This window comes from Tachysurus vachellii, chromosome 2 (genome assembly GCF_030014155.1).
Source record: "Tachysurus vachellii isolate PV-2020 chromosome 2, HZAU_Pvac_v1, whole genome shotgun sequence".
Taxonomy (NCBI): Eukaryota; Metazoa; Chordata; class Actinopteri; order Siluriformes; family Bagridae; genus Tachysurus; species Tachysurus vachellii.
Window position 1 is genome coordinate 35,097,409 of NC_083461.1, and position 13,973 is coordinate 35,111,381.

The following is a 13,973-nucleotide window of genomic DNA, read 5'->3' on the forward strand; positions in this document are numbered from 1 at the left end:
TCTACCTGGAAGTATTCCTTATATAACACACTTGGGGTATGTAGGTATGTAGAATTTTATGTAGCATTTCATTCCTCAGTTCACCAACCAAGTACAGGGTTTCAATTACAGAACTAAATGTCCAATTTTTTATGCAATTAAAGTCATATTTACGGTGGCCAAGAAGTGCAAAACACATTAACAAATCCGAAAACACATTAACAAATACGAAAACAAATTAACAAATACGAAAAAACATTAACAAATCCGTTTTGTTAATTTTTTTTTGTTTTCGGATTTGTTAATGTGGAAATGCGGAACAGTGTTCTCGGGAACCCAGACTATCCTAATGTTATCACTATCACTATCACCTAGACCCAGGTATTTTATTTCATATTTCTCTTGTCTCTTAGTTTCTCTATTTCTTTTATTTTTTGTCTTGTCTCTTATTTTTCTTTATTACTTTTTCTTTTGTCTTTAATTTTTTCTATTTCCCTTAATAAAATTTTCTCCATACTGTTTTGTCTTTTGTATTTTCTCTCACCTGCTGCATAACTTTGCTCTTTTCAGAACAATGTCTTTTACGGGACTTTTTCACACACCACCTGGACTCCAACAGGACTTTTAATCACACACAAACCCTGCAGGGGCGTTTTTTACTCAAACACATCTGATATCATCCAGTCTTTTCAAGTGGCTTAGTGGTTAGCACGTTCTCCTCACACCTCCAGGGTTGTGGGTTCGATTCCCGCCTCCACCTTGTGTGTGTGGAGTTTGCATGTTCTCCCCGTGCCTCGGGGGTTTCCTCCGGGTACTCCGGTTTCCTCCCCCGGTCCAAAGACATGCATGGTAGGTTGATTGGCATCTCTGGAAAATTGTCCTGAGTGTGTGAGTGAATGAGAGTGTGTGTGTGCCCTGTGATGGGTTGGCACTCCGTCCAGGGTGTATCCTGCCTTGATGCCCGATGATGCCTGAGATAGGCACAGGCTCCCCGTGACCCGAGGTAGTTCGGATAAGCGGTAGAAAATGAGTGAATGATTTAAATTCACACTCCAGGTCAGTGTGTGGCGGTACTGCGCCCATAGCATAGAAAGATGATGACGGAAAAACAATAACAACACGAAGAAGAAGACGACCACAAGGCAACGTGTGTAGCGTGTGGAAATCTCCAGTAACGCTTTAACAATGTCTGCTTTTCTGGTGAAAGCTTTGGTATCGCAGTGTCAGGATATCGAGCGCACTTTGGACATGTTTTGCTGGCCGAGTTTGTCGTGGCCTGAAGTAGAGAACGTTGAAGCCTTAGGATTATTTATTAAAGAGCTTGTTTTTAAATCGCACTCCAGCCCAGATGTGTTTAATAGGTTAATCACCAAGGAACGTTTTGTTTATAAAGTGCAGTCAATTATTTGGGACCGTTGTGTCCCACTTCTGAAAATGATTTCAAGTGAAAACATTATATCTCGAGAGGAAAGTGGAGCACAAGGTGGTGGTGAGAGGAAGCAGCTGCTCCAGGCCACTTGTGCACTTCTTATGATCTGTGTAAAGGAGTGTGAGATGGACTCCATGGAGAACATAGCAGGTTTTGTTTTACCTGTGTTGTCAGGAAAGGGTGACAGTAACGGTGATGCACAGCTCGATGTTGATGTGGCCATCGAGGTGCTGGCAGAATTGCTCTCAGGTGTTTCTACCGATAGTGTCTTGGTTAAGAAATCTCTGTCTTGTACACTTTGTACTGTTAAGGAGCTTTCGGACGCTCGGGTGTCCAAAATCGTTGTCCGTATTTGGTTCACATGTCTTAAATCATCAAGCAAAGAAACTCAAGAAGACATTCTCTGTTACCTTTGGGTTAATTTACTGGAATGGTATGAACAGGAGGGCACAGAAGTGGTTACCTCACGTCTTCTGCTGTGTCTTACTGCTCTTTCTGACTTCCTCTTCTCGTTGGAGCAAAGGCGGACCAGCCCAGAAAAGTCACACACTTTCTTCAAAGTGGTCCAAAGTGGACTCGTACACAAGGACAACATGTCCCGCAAGAGAGCACTCTATCTGCTAAACAGATGTGTTTCACTGGCAGAAGCACGCAATGCAGATATTAACGTGTGTGATACAGGTACGTTTTTTTCCCCCTTTTGGAGTTTTTTTGTGTAAACTACAGTTAAATAACCTTTTATTCTTTCCAATAGGTTTTTTTTTCAAATGGACAGCAGAGCAAAGATTAGTGCTTCAAGAATTTTGGGAAACATTCACCCTGGTCCTGGAAACTCTTGAGGAATACCAGGTATGTAGTCTCCTTTGTATTCTCTTTTAATTTTAGCATATTGTTTTTCTTCAGAGAAAAAAACAATACAAAAACCAAGAACATTTTATTTGTAGTAATGAGCATTAATATTCATCTGCGTAAGCATGTGGGGGCACGGTGGCTTAGTGGTTAGCACGTTCGCCTCACACCTCCAGGGTTGGGGGTTCGATTCCCGCCTCCGCCTTGTGTGTGTGGAGTTTGCATGTTCTCCCCGTGCCTCGGGGGTTTCCTCCGGGTACTCCGGTTTCCTCCCCCGGTCCAAAGACATGCATGGTAGGTTGATTGGCATCTCTGGAAAATTGTCCGTAGTGTGTGATTGCGTGAGTGAATGAGAGTGTGTGTGTGCCCTGCGATGGGTTGGCACTCCGTCCAGGGTGTATCCTGCCTTGATGCCCGATGACGCACAGGCTCCCCGTGACCCGAGGTAGTTTGGATAAGCGGTAGAAGATGAATGAATGAATGAAAGCAGAAGAATGGGAGAGCCTAGGACAGAGGTATTCAACTAAAATTTAAAGAGGTCCAGTAAGAGAAAATTTCTTGAAGCAAAGGTCCGGAAGATCGTAATGTCTAACTAGTTAGTGTGATATACAGTCAGGTCCATAAATATTGGGACAGTTTGTGAACGCAAGTGAAAGTTTGATTTATAATTATTATTCTGTCCCATTACTTTTGGTCCCTTGTTGTAACTGTTGTAATTCCTACACCGTTCACCTGATTTGGATGTAAATGCCCTCAAATGAAACTTGTTCGTTTCATTTCAAATCCATTGTGGTGGTGTATAGAGCCAAAAATGTTAGAATTGTGTCGATGTCCCAATATTTATGGACCTGACTGTATATTTATGTAGCCTAGTAGTTGTATCAACATCTGCAAGCAATCAATACCTGACTGTCAATTCAAATAAATTCAGTACAAGTCAAAAACATTTTGATAATATTTATTGTCACGTAACGTAGAACTGAACATATGTATGATTGTAGATATGTATAACGTTCTCTCATTAAATAAATAAAAGTAGGGCTACATTTCAATATAAGAGAAAATAAATAAAATGTGAAAATTGTGTATGTTTAAATAAAGTGCTTAACTTTCCCTTTTATATCTCAGTGAGAGAACTGAGCTCTAGTTTGGCAGGATGTTAAACCTGGGCTTGAATGGAGTCAGGGCCGCTCTCATACACATGTGGAGGTACTCATTAGTGACCCTGGAACAGTATTTAGTTTGGATTATGTTCATTGTAGAGAAAGCTGCCTCGCAGTTGTATGTAGAGCCAAACATGGTCAGGATGTATAGGGCTACTTCACTCAGAAGTCGCTGTCTCAGGGACGCTGTCTTCAGATTTGAGTGGTTTGTTCAAAACCTGTATGTTTTGTCTCATAATGGCGTTTCACGTTGTCACTTTTAATATGCGACACACTGGTTTAGTGTGAAGTGGGAAGTGTGAACAGAAATGAATCTGTCCATTCTGGATTAAATGCTCTATTTTCGCTGTCCACTTTTCTTCTTTTCTCCCTTTCTCCATCTCACTCGTCCGTTTCTCTCCCTTTCTCCGTCTCACTCGTCCGTTTCTCTCCCTTTCTCCTTCTCACTCGTCCGTTTCTCTCCCTTTCTCCTTCTCACTCGTCCGTTTCTCTCCCTTTCTCCGTCTCACTCGTCCGTTTCTCTCCCTTTCTCCGTCTCACTCGTCCGTTTCCCTCCCTTTCTCCGTCTCACTCGTCCGTTTCCCTCCCTTTCTCCGTCTCACTCGTCCGTTTCCCTCCCTTTCTCCGTCTCACTCGTCCGTTTCTCTCCTTTTCTCCTTCTCACTCGTCTGTTTCTCTCCCTTTCTCCGTCTCACTCGTCCGTTTCTCTCCCTTTCTCCGTCTCACTCGTCCGTTTCTCTCCCTTTGTTTTCTATATGTATTGCTATCTTTCTTTCATCTGTAACTTTACTCTAATTCTCTCTCATCTGTCTCGCGCTGTTGAGTCGCAGTGTTTACTTCAGTAATGCACGGACTTGATTGGCTGAGTCGTATCACGTGGGATTGTTTAACTCACATGTAATTGGTCTGTGCGTTTCCACTACCTTTACCGTAAAGATTGCAAAAGCTGCGCCGGATAAAATAGAAGCCCTTCGTCAAGGTTTAAATCGTAACCTTTTGTTTTTGGCTGTAGGTCCGGGTCCGTATTGGACAGCTTCTGGGTCCGGACCCGGACCGCGGTCCGCCTGTTAGTGACCTATGGTCTAGGACCTGTACAGTATAAGATTTTTTTTTTTTTTTTAATTCACTGTCAGATGTTATGGACTAATTAGAAACTTTTAGATGTTTTAATTGCTCTGTATTTAGATTTGGTATTACATTTATGGTGTAATATGTAGCCTATTCATTTTTTGTTTTGAGGAGTCCATGAATCTGCATTGCTTTATTTCATGCAAACACTGGATGGTTAATTTTATTTACAGTTGAAACCACAAGTTTGCAGAAACTGTATAAAACAAAAACATTACCTATTTTTTACTCACTGACAACAAATCGGATTAAACTTTTTTCCTGTTTTAGATGATTTCTATTTAGTAAATGCCAGAATGATGAGAATTTTTTTATTACTTTCTTCAAAGTCAGAAGTTAACATACATTTCCTTAGTATTTGGTAGCATTGCCTATAAACTGTATGACTTGGGTCAATTGTTTTGGATATCCTTCCATGAGCTTCTCACAATAGTATGTGACCAAATAATTTTGGACCATTCCTCCTGACAGAACCGGTGTAACTAAGTCAGGTTTTTATAATATTGAGATCAGGGCTTTATGGCCAATCCAACACATTGATTTTTTTATCCTTAAGCCACTTTATAACTAATTTGGCAGTATACTTAGGGGCTTTGTCCATTTGGAAGACCCATTTGCACACAGGCTTTATCTTCCTGCCTGATGTCTTAAGGAAGTTGCTTTAATATTTCTACATAATGTTCTTTTCTCATGATGCAATCTATTTTGTGAAGTGCACCGTTCTCTCCTGCACCAAAACACCCCCACAACATGATCCTGCCACCCCGGTACACAACAGTTGGGATAGTTTTCTCAGGCTTGCAAGCTTCCCAATTTTTCCTCCAAACGTAATGATGGCCAATGTGGCCAAACTGTTCAGTATTAGTTTTATAGGACATGTTTCCAAAAATGTGTCCTTGTGTGTATTTGAACTCAACTGTAATCTGGCAGGGGGGCACGGTGGCTTAGTGGTGAACACGTTCGCCTCACACCTCCAGGGTTGGGGGTTCGATTCCCACCTCCACCTTGTGTGTGTGGAGTTTGCATGTTCTCCCCGTGCCTCGGGGGTTTCCTCCGGGTACTCCGGTTTCCTCCCCCGGTCCAAAGACATGCATGGTAGGTTGATTGGCATCTCTGGAAAATTGTCCGTAGTGTGTGATTGCGTGAGTGAATGACTGTGTGTGTGTGTGTGTGTGCCCTGCGATGGGTTGGCACTCCGTCCAGGGTGTATCCTGCCTTGATGCCCGATGACGCCTGAGATAGGCACAGGCTCCCTGTGACCCGAGGTAGTTCGGATAAGCGGTAGAAAATGAATGAATGAATATATATAAAGTATAAATATACATATTTTAAACATTCTGGTACCCACACACACATATACGGAAATTCCTGGGGGGGCACTCCTACTTCGCGGATTTTCACCTATTGCGAGGGGTTCCGGTCCCCATTAACCGCGATAAACGAGGGATCACTGTATACAATGTTTTAAGAATTATAGTTTGTTAATAAAATGCTCCAGATTATATTATGCATGGATTATTTTTGTGACATCTCTGACACAATATCGTCGAACATTCCCCTTTACACGGACCACAAGGGGTGGATTTACAGACATTGGCAGGAGAATGCATTTTGACACGTTTGTCAAAAATCAATCATGTTTATTTAGAAAGTCACATGCGAGTGCAGAGGAAGAGGGCAGCATAGTTGTCTAGCTACATATGGCCGACATTATTTCTAATTTATCTGTTCATATTCACGCCACACTTCTTTTCAGAACTAGTGTTTCTCGTGGGGATAAAGACTTGGGTAATGAAAAGGTGCTTTAGCTCACAATGTTGACCACCACATATAACGGGGGGGTCACATCTATTTTAACAGGATAAAGACGTTGATTGTCCGTGCATGACAACCAGACAGACTTTGCCAGTGTACAAATCACCGTTACCTCAGCCAACAAACGGAAAACATTTCTGTAATAAGTGAAACGAGCTACCTTACAAGAGGTAGCGTTGGATGTGTCTTCCATCAAAGAGGTTGTTGCCAAACTTAAAAACTCAAGTGCTATATAAGAGAGGCTGATTAGGCAAAAAAGCATTTCCAATATAGAAGACATAACCTCAAAGCAGGCATGATAAATGCAGGCACGATAAATGCCTGGATGTTATGTCGAATCAAAGTTTTAGAAAACAGGAGCCGCCGCAAAACAACGTGAGGATGATCGGTTTAAAATAGGGCCTGGGTGCAGGCGGAACGAAAGTGTGTATAAAATCTTATCAGAGGGACTGAGTATTGGATCTCATACCCAGGCCTGAGGCTGACCACCGAGAATTCATTGGCCAGGAAGAAAGTACTGCAAGCAGCTAGCATCAGGATGCTGAGAAGCGTCAATGTAAAATATACACTCGCATATTCAGCCTCAGTTATTTCACATGGAAAGAGTAGTGTTTACATTGAGAGTGGATGCAGACCAGTTTATTAAAGAGCAGAATAATAGGACTAAATGTTATTTGCAAGATCGTCAGAGTGGAGTTTATGGTCAGGAGCAAGGCTATCCAGCCTTGCTCCTGACCATAAACTCCACTCTGACGATCTTGCAAATAAGAAATAGATATGATAAGCTCATTAGAAATAGATATTAACTTAAAATTTATTTATATATCCAATATTTTTAAAATGAATTACCTATTTTTTTTTCTATTTCTATACTTATGTAAAGCTGCTTTGAGACCATGGGAATTGTTAAATGTGCTATACAAATAAATTGAATTGAATTACAGGGTGTTTGGATTGAATATCATTGTTTGGTATGACCACTTTTATTTATTTATTTATTTATTGTGGTAAAGTTTGGTTTAGCCATAGGAAGTTGCAGAAGGTTTTTTTTTTTGTGCATGAAAGGTTCAACTGCTGTATATTCAGTTAGAAGAATATACATCATGGTTTAATATGCCATTCCCCAGTAGGGGGCAGCCACCCAACGTATTTGATTACAAGCACAATAATTGCGATTAATTTGTATCATACACATTTATACACATTTTGTTTATAACATGTAATAATGGGAGTAGAAGCCCGGTTAAATGAAAAAGGTCCTGTCATATCTCACCATTTTAGTCATAATTTAAATGCAAACAAAATGGGATAATGATCCTAATAAATATGAGGCTTCATTTTTAATGTTAACAGCAACTAAAGACGATGTTGAGAGGATTATATGTATAGAAGCCCTCGTTGTTGTAGTTAAAATGATGATCTATGCCCCCGAAAGATTCTTAGGGACAAAGAGGGACGAATCATTTTGGCAGGGGACTTAATCGGGTTATGGATGGAGTTTTGGATAAGAGTAAATATCAAAGACCTTGGACACTCAGGGATTGGGGTGCCCTCCATATGCTAACGGAGGATATTGGTTTGACTGACAATCCAGTGGAGGAGAATTTCTTTCCCCTCATTGCCATAAATTCACACTCTAGGATGGATTTTACCCCCTGCTAATTTATTCCATTTTTCTGGCCATTAAGAAAGGATATACTGTGGAATCACTGACAAAGGAGATGAATTATGTTTTTCTTCAGGCAGTTAGGTTGGAGACTTTAACTGACCCTTGCATTTTTAGACCAGTAAGTCTTATTAAATTGGACTGTAAAGTGTTGTCAAATATTCTGGCTACATGATTGGAGAAGGGTCTCACTGTAAAAAAAAGAAGAAAAAAATATATATATATGTGTGTGTGTGTATGTATATATATGTATATGTATGTGTGTATTATATATTATATATATATGGATAGAGGGGATGTATAGAGGGGCGCGGTGGCTTAGTGTTTAGCACGTTCGCCTCACACCTCCAGGGTCGGGGTTCGATTCCCGCCTCCGCCTTGTGTGTGTGGAGTTTGCATGTTCTCCCCGTGCCTCAGGGGTTTCCTCCGGTTTCCTCCCCCAGTCCAAAGACATGCATGGTAGGTTGATTGGCATCTCTGGAAAATTGTTCCTAGTGTGTGATTGCGTGAGTGAATGAGAGTGTGTGTGTGTGTGCCCTGCGATGGGTTGGCACTCCGTCCAATGTGTATCCTGCCTTGATGCCCGATGACGCCTGAGATAGGCACAGGCTCCCCGTGACCCGAGGTAGTTCGGATAAGCGGTAGAAGATGTGTGTGTGTATATATATATATATATATATATTTTAATTTTTTAATTTTTTTATTGTAAAATATTGGCATCTGTGCTTGGCGAAACGTAAAAGTAAATTGTACGGTAAAAATGCTCAACAATTTACTGATTGTTTTATAAGCAACCGTAAATTTCACAATTGAGAACTGTTGTTTTCTTTACAATAAATTACTATTAAAAAACAAAATGTAAACTTCTTTAATGGTAATCTACTTAGAAATAACAAATATCCTGTAAACCTAATTACAGTCTCTCTGTTATAAACACAATACAACTGTTCACTATATTATGGTATTTTATTTTAATGTTCAAATTTGCAAGATATTACCAGCAGCTGTGGTTACCGGAATTTCATGGTAAAATCTACAGTACAAAACACAACGCATTACAGTTGGCTGGCATCGATTTTACTGTCAACAACAGCTTATGATAAATTACTAAGGTTAATAAACTATTTTTTCATGTACACATTATGTGATAAAACGGTTTGAGTGTTACAAGAGTAATGAGTCACTGAGTCCAGACTTGTGTAAAGACATGGGACAGACTTGGACATGATGTCCAGAAACCAGAACCTGTAATATAACCTGACCGACAAAGTGAAGTAGACCAAAAGCTCCTCAAAAGCTACACATCATGCTGAGATCCAAAGAAATTCAGGAACAAATGAGAGAAAGTAATTGAGATCTATCAGTATGGAAAAGGTTATAAAGCCATTTCTAAAGCTTTGGGACTCCAGCAAACCACAGTGAGAGCCACAGTGAGAGCCACAGTGAGAGCCACAGTGAGAGCCACAGTGAGAACCACAGTGAGAACCACAGTGAGAACCACAGTGGGAACCACAGTGAGAGCCACAGTGAGAGCCACAGTGAGAGCCACAGTGAGAGCCACAGTGAGAGCCACAGTGAGAGCCACAGTGAGAGCCACAGTTGCCCCTTTTCCACCAAAAAGAACCGGGTGCTGGTTCAGAGCTAGCACTGGTGCTGGTTCAAAGTTGGTTCCACTGGCGAACCTTCTAAGAACCGGTTTGCCTTTCCAACAGCTAGAGAGCATCACAGAGCCGAGTCTGACGTCACTGTATACATGTCACGTGTCACGTGTCCCAGCAACTTTAGCGCAGCAGCGGCAAACACAAACACATCAACAATGGCGGATGTTGCTTTACTGTTAATGCTCATGGCTTTGTGAACCTACATTAACACCCAAACGGAGCGAATCCAACGTGTACGTGCAGCTCCATGTAATCTGTATAAACGGAGGTTGTAACCGAGAAAGTACATAACCTTATTTTTCATTAACACAGAAAAAAGTTAGCCTTAGCATGTAGCTACTTACTATCATGTGTGCTTAAAATAAAAAAGTATTAAACATTACTATACTTAAGGTACATTAACAAATGCACTAACAGTAGCCCCGCCCACAGCCCCTGACACAAGCGGTTCTTAAGTCTAGACCAGCAACGTTTTGGTGCTACTTAAGAACCACTTTTCCTGGTTCAGAGCCGGTGCTTTGGCTGTCGAAAAAGAAAGAACTGGTTCTAAATTAGGCTCTGGCTCCGAACCAGCACTCAAATTGCCTCGGTGGAAAAGGGGCAAGTGAGAGCCACAGTGAGAGCCACAGTGAGAGCGATTATCCACAAATGGCGAAAACATGGAACAGTGGTGAACCTTCCCAGGAGCGGCCGGCCGACCACAATTACAAGAGTGCATCGACGATTTATCCAAGATGTCACAAAAGACCCCACAACACCATCCAAAGAACTGCAGGAATCACTTGCTTCAGTTAAGGTCGGTGTTCATGACTCCACCATAAGAAAGACACTAGGCAAAAATGGCCTGCGTGGCAGAGTTCCAAGATGAAAACCGCTGCTGAACATAAAGGGTCATCTCAGATTTGAGCCCCAAGACTTTTGGTAAAATACTCTGTGGACTGACGAGACAAAAGTTGAACTTTTTTGAAAGGTGTGTGTCCCATTACATCTGGGATAAAAGTAACACCGCATTTCAGAAAAAGAACATCATACCAACAGTAAAATATGGTGGTGGTAGTGTGATGATCTGGGGCTGTTTTTCTGCTTCAGGACCTGGAAGACTTGCTGTGATAAATGAAACCATGAATTCTGCTGTATACCAAAAAATCCTGAAGGACAGTGTGCATCTGTTCGTGACCTCAAGCTAAAGCAAACTTGGTTTCTACAGCAGGACAATGATCCAAAACACCTCAGCAAGTCCACCTCTGAATGTCTGAAGAAAAAAAAATGAAGATTTTGGAGTGGCCGAGTCAAAGTCCTGACCTGAATCCTATTGACATGCTGTGGCATGACCTTAAAAATGTGGTTTGTGCTTGAAAACCCTTCAATGTGGCTGAATTACAACAATTCTGCAAAGATGAGTGGACCAAACTTTCTCCACAGCGCTGTAACAGACTCATTGCAAGTTATCGCAAACGTTGATTGCAATTGAAGCTGTATGTTGAAGCACTTTTTCACACGTGTGTGTGTGTGTGTGTGTATATTATATATGTATGTATGTGTAACTTTTGCATGTCCCTTTTATGATTGATGAGGTATGAGAGAGAAAGTTAGACATTTTTCAGCTGTAAGCCATCATGTCTGCTGACCTAAAAAAATAAATGCTTAAGTTGCCAATCAATCACCACATTTACTACACCACTGACCAGACTACCAGTCAAATACATAAAGGTGATTTATGCAGCAATTCAATATAATTGAAATGTATCTAATAAATAGCCCATAATACATGTAAATACTAAAGCAAAAACTTCGATTAATACCAAAGAAAAATAATTCAAATAAAACCAATAAAAATGAATTTTAATATATATTTGAAAAGTTCAATCCCTCACGATTTGTTGGTTGCCAATTACCAGAAATACCAGCCACTAGACTTTGGTCAGTGTTGTAACAACCATGCTAATTGCCTAAGTTCACTAAGTTTGTGAATGGAGGCATCTGAGTATTTATGCCAAAAGTTGGAAACAATTGCTGATGACAACGTAGTGCTCAAATGCATCTGTTTCTAGCTATCACACAGACAATCAATTATAAGTCATCTGCAAAACTTTATTTTAGAGTGGATCATTTACCCTTGGAAGAGGGAAGTGCTTGAATCTTTTTACACCTGGTCACTTCATGTGTGTTCTCTGATCCGATAGCTACAGTATCTGATTTGTTAAAACTGTTCCATTTACATTAAGCCACATAAATGCGTCTCGGCGAATCGGATATCGATCCGATCTTTCTACTCCCGCCCAAAATGCTAATATAGTTTACCTCATTTCCGGGGTAATTGAAATGGAACACACTTTGGTGTATGCGGTTGCTACAAAAAACAGCATTTACTGTTTGCTGCATTTTCGCTGGCAGCAGCAGTGCATTTTAAGACCCAACGAGACACCTGGGTGAAAGATCGGAGCAGCGCTGATGGGCGAACATAATTATTTCTGGCGCGATGCACGACTCGTGAGTCACCTGCGAGTGACGTACTTCCGTTTGGGAGGAGTATAGGGCTGGCGTATGTGGCTTGAACAACCACATTCATTTACACCTGTCCAGTTTCATCTGAAATGCGTCCCAGACCACCTCCTGAAGTGGTTTGAACCATCGGATTTACATCCATCTCAAAACCGTTTCAGAGGGCGTTTAGACCTGGTCTTTTTACCATCGGATGGCTATCTGATCACAGAAAATACATGAAGTGACCAGGTGTAAAAACCCCCTTAGACTTGTGTGAAGACAGTTGGGAAAGGATCTCATTCAGACATGGTACAATGTTCAGGAATCTGGTGACATCAGGACATCTTTTTGAAGCATGTATGACAAGGTCTAAAGATCGACTCTTGAGGAACTCCACATAATAGGTTAGACACAATTACTGATGCAGGGCAGTACAGTACCAGTTCAAAAGCCATCCCACCCAGCCTTGTATTCTACAGGTGTGCCATGCTAAGGAGAAGGTTAAATGATTTGGTAGTGTTTAGTAATCGCTTTGGCTATAAAGTTAAGAAATTGATGTACACCCACCCAACAGTACAACCACTTACCAATATTTATCCTTGATGAGACCCAAGGCTGATCAAAAGTTTTGACTTGAACAGGAAAGACTGATAAGGCCCATTTCAAGATCTGTTAGCAGATGACGAATGAAGCAAATGAAGATCATCTCAACCATCTTTTTTATCCTCACAAATTAGCTCATCTGGTAGAACAAATACTGTTATTTAGCCAGTCAAGGTTTAATTCCAGCTTAGGCCATTTGCTGCAAATCACCCCATTTATCTGCATCCAGTGTTTTTTAATGGCACTGTCCAACAAAGCAAACATTTCTATTTACCAACTTTTACACCTATGATAACAATACGGCTTATACAATACTAGGGTGTTCAGATAAATTAAGACAAATTTACAACTAATACATTGAAAATTTTGTTCAGTTTATTTACCTTAGGACGATGCATGGTGTCTCAGGCAAGCTTTCCTCGTGTACTACTTTTGCCAGGCAGGTTTCTTCTACATGGTGGAAGAGGTTCTCTTTTTTTTTTTTTTCCAAATAAAAGAAGAGGAGGAGTGCACCATATTCTGGACATCTTCTGAGCTGCCCTCTATCTCACCCCTCAGAAATTTTCAGCTTAGTGACAGCCTTAAAAAACTTGTTTGTTCTTGTCTGCACAAATGGTTCATGAAGTCCAAAACCTGTTTTCCCAGTCTTCCATAAGGGATTGCAGATCTGCTCTTCCTTTTTTATGTCTTCAGACTGGGAGTAGTAGGTGCACTTAGTAGTGCTTTTGCTTTATCTGGATTGAATTAATACGTGTCCTGCTCACAACTTCATTTTGTATTTCTTTTCCTGTTGAGTTTCTGATGGCTCACTGACTGGCAAGAGATTCATGTCCCACTTTATGCAGTACTAAATGGATGTAGTAAAAATCCTTACTGGTCTCCACCCCTAAAGACTGTAGTGTCTCATCAACAATAATTAGAATTGACGCTGGGAGGTCTGGCAGCACCTTAGTAATGGCACCCTGGTTGCATCCTTAGAGGCTGAAAAGGCTAGAGCAGCACTGATGACAATTGGCATGACTTCCTTATTTTTTGCAATTCCAAGAGGCACTTACTAGGGATTCCCATTGTCCCTTTATTATTCAGAGTAGCTTTTAGAGTCTTTTGCCATCATGATAGTTATGACTGAGTTATGATGATTTGCGGATGACACTGATTTGTTGTTGTTTTGGAACCCTATCATGTCTCTACCTCCA

General features: G+C 41.0%; 1 protein-coding gene across 1 annotated transcript in view; it reads left to right on the forward strand.

The window, feature by feature from the left end:
* Positions 1-1,104: 1,104 nt before the first annotated feature.
* tarbp1 (TAR (HIV-1) RNA binding protein 1) overlaps positions 1,105-13,973 on the forward strand; it is a 42,733-nt gene continuing 29,864 nt past the window's right edge. Inside the window, exons 1-2 of the mRNA XM_060864433.1 lie at positions 1,105-2,089; positions 2,163-2,257. Of these exons, the coding sequence (XP_060720416.1) occupies positions 1,165-2,089; positions 2,163-2,257 (1,020 nt within the window). The 5' untranslated portion in view covers positions 1,105-1,164. The remainder of the gene's footprint in view (positions 2,090-2,162; positions 2,258-13,973) is intronic.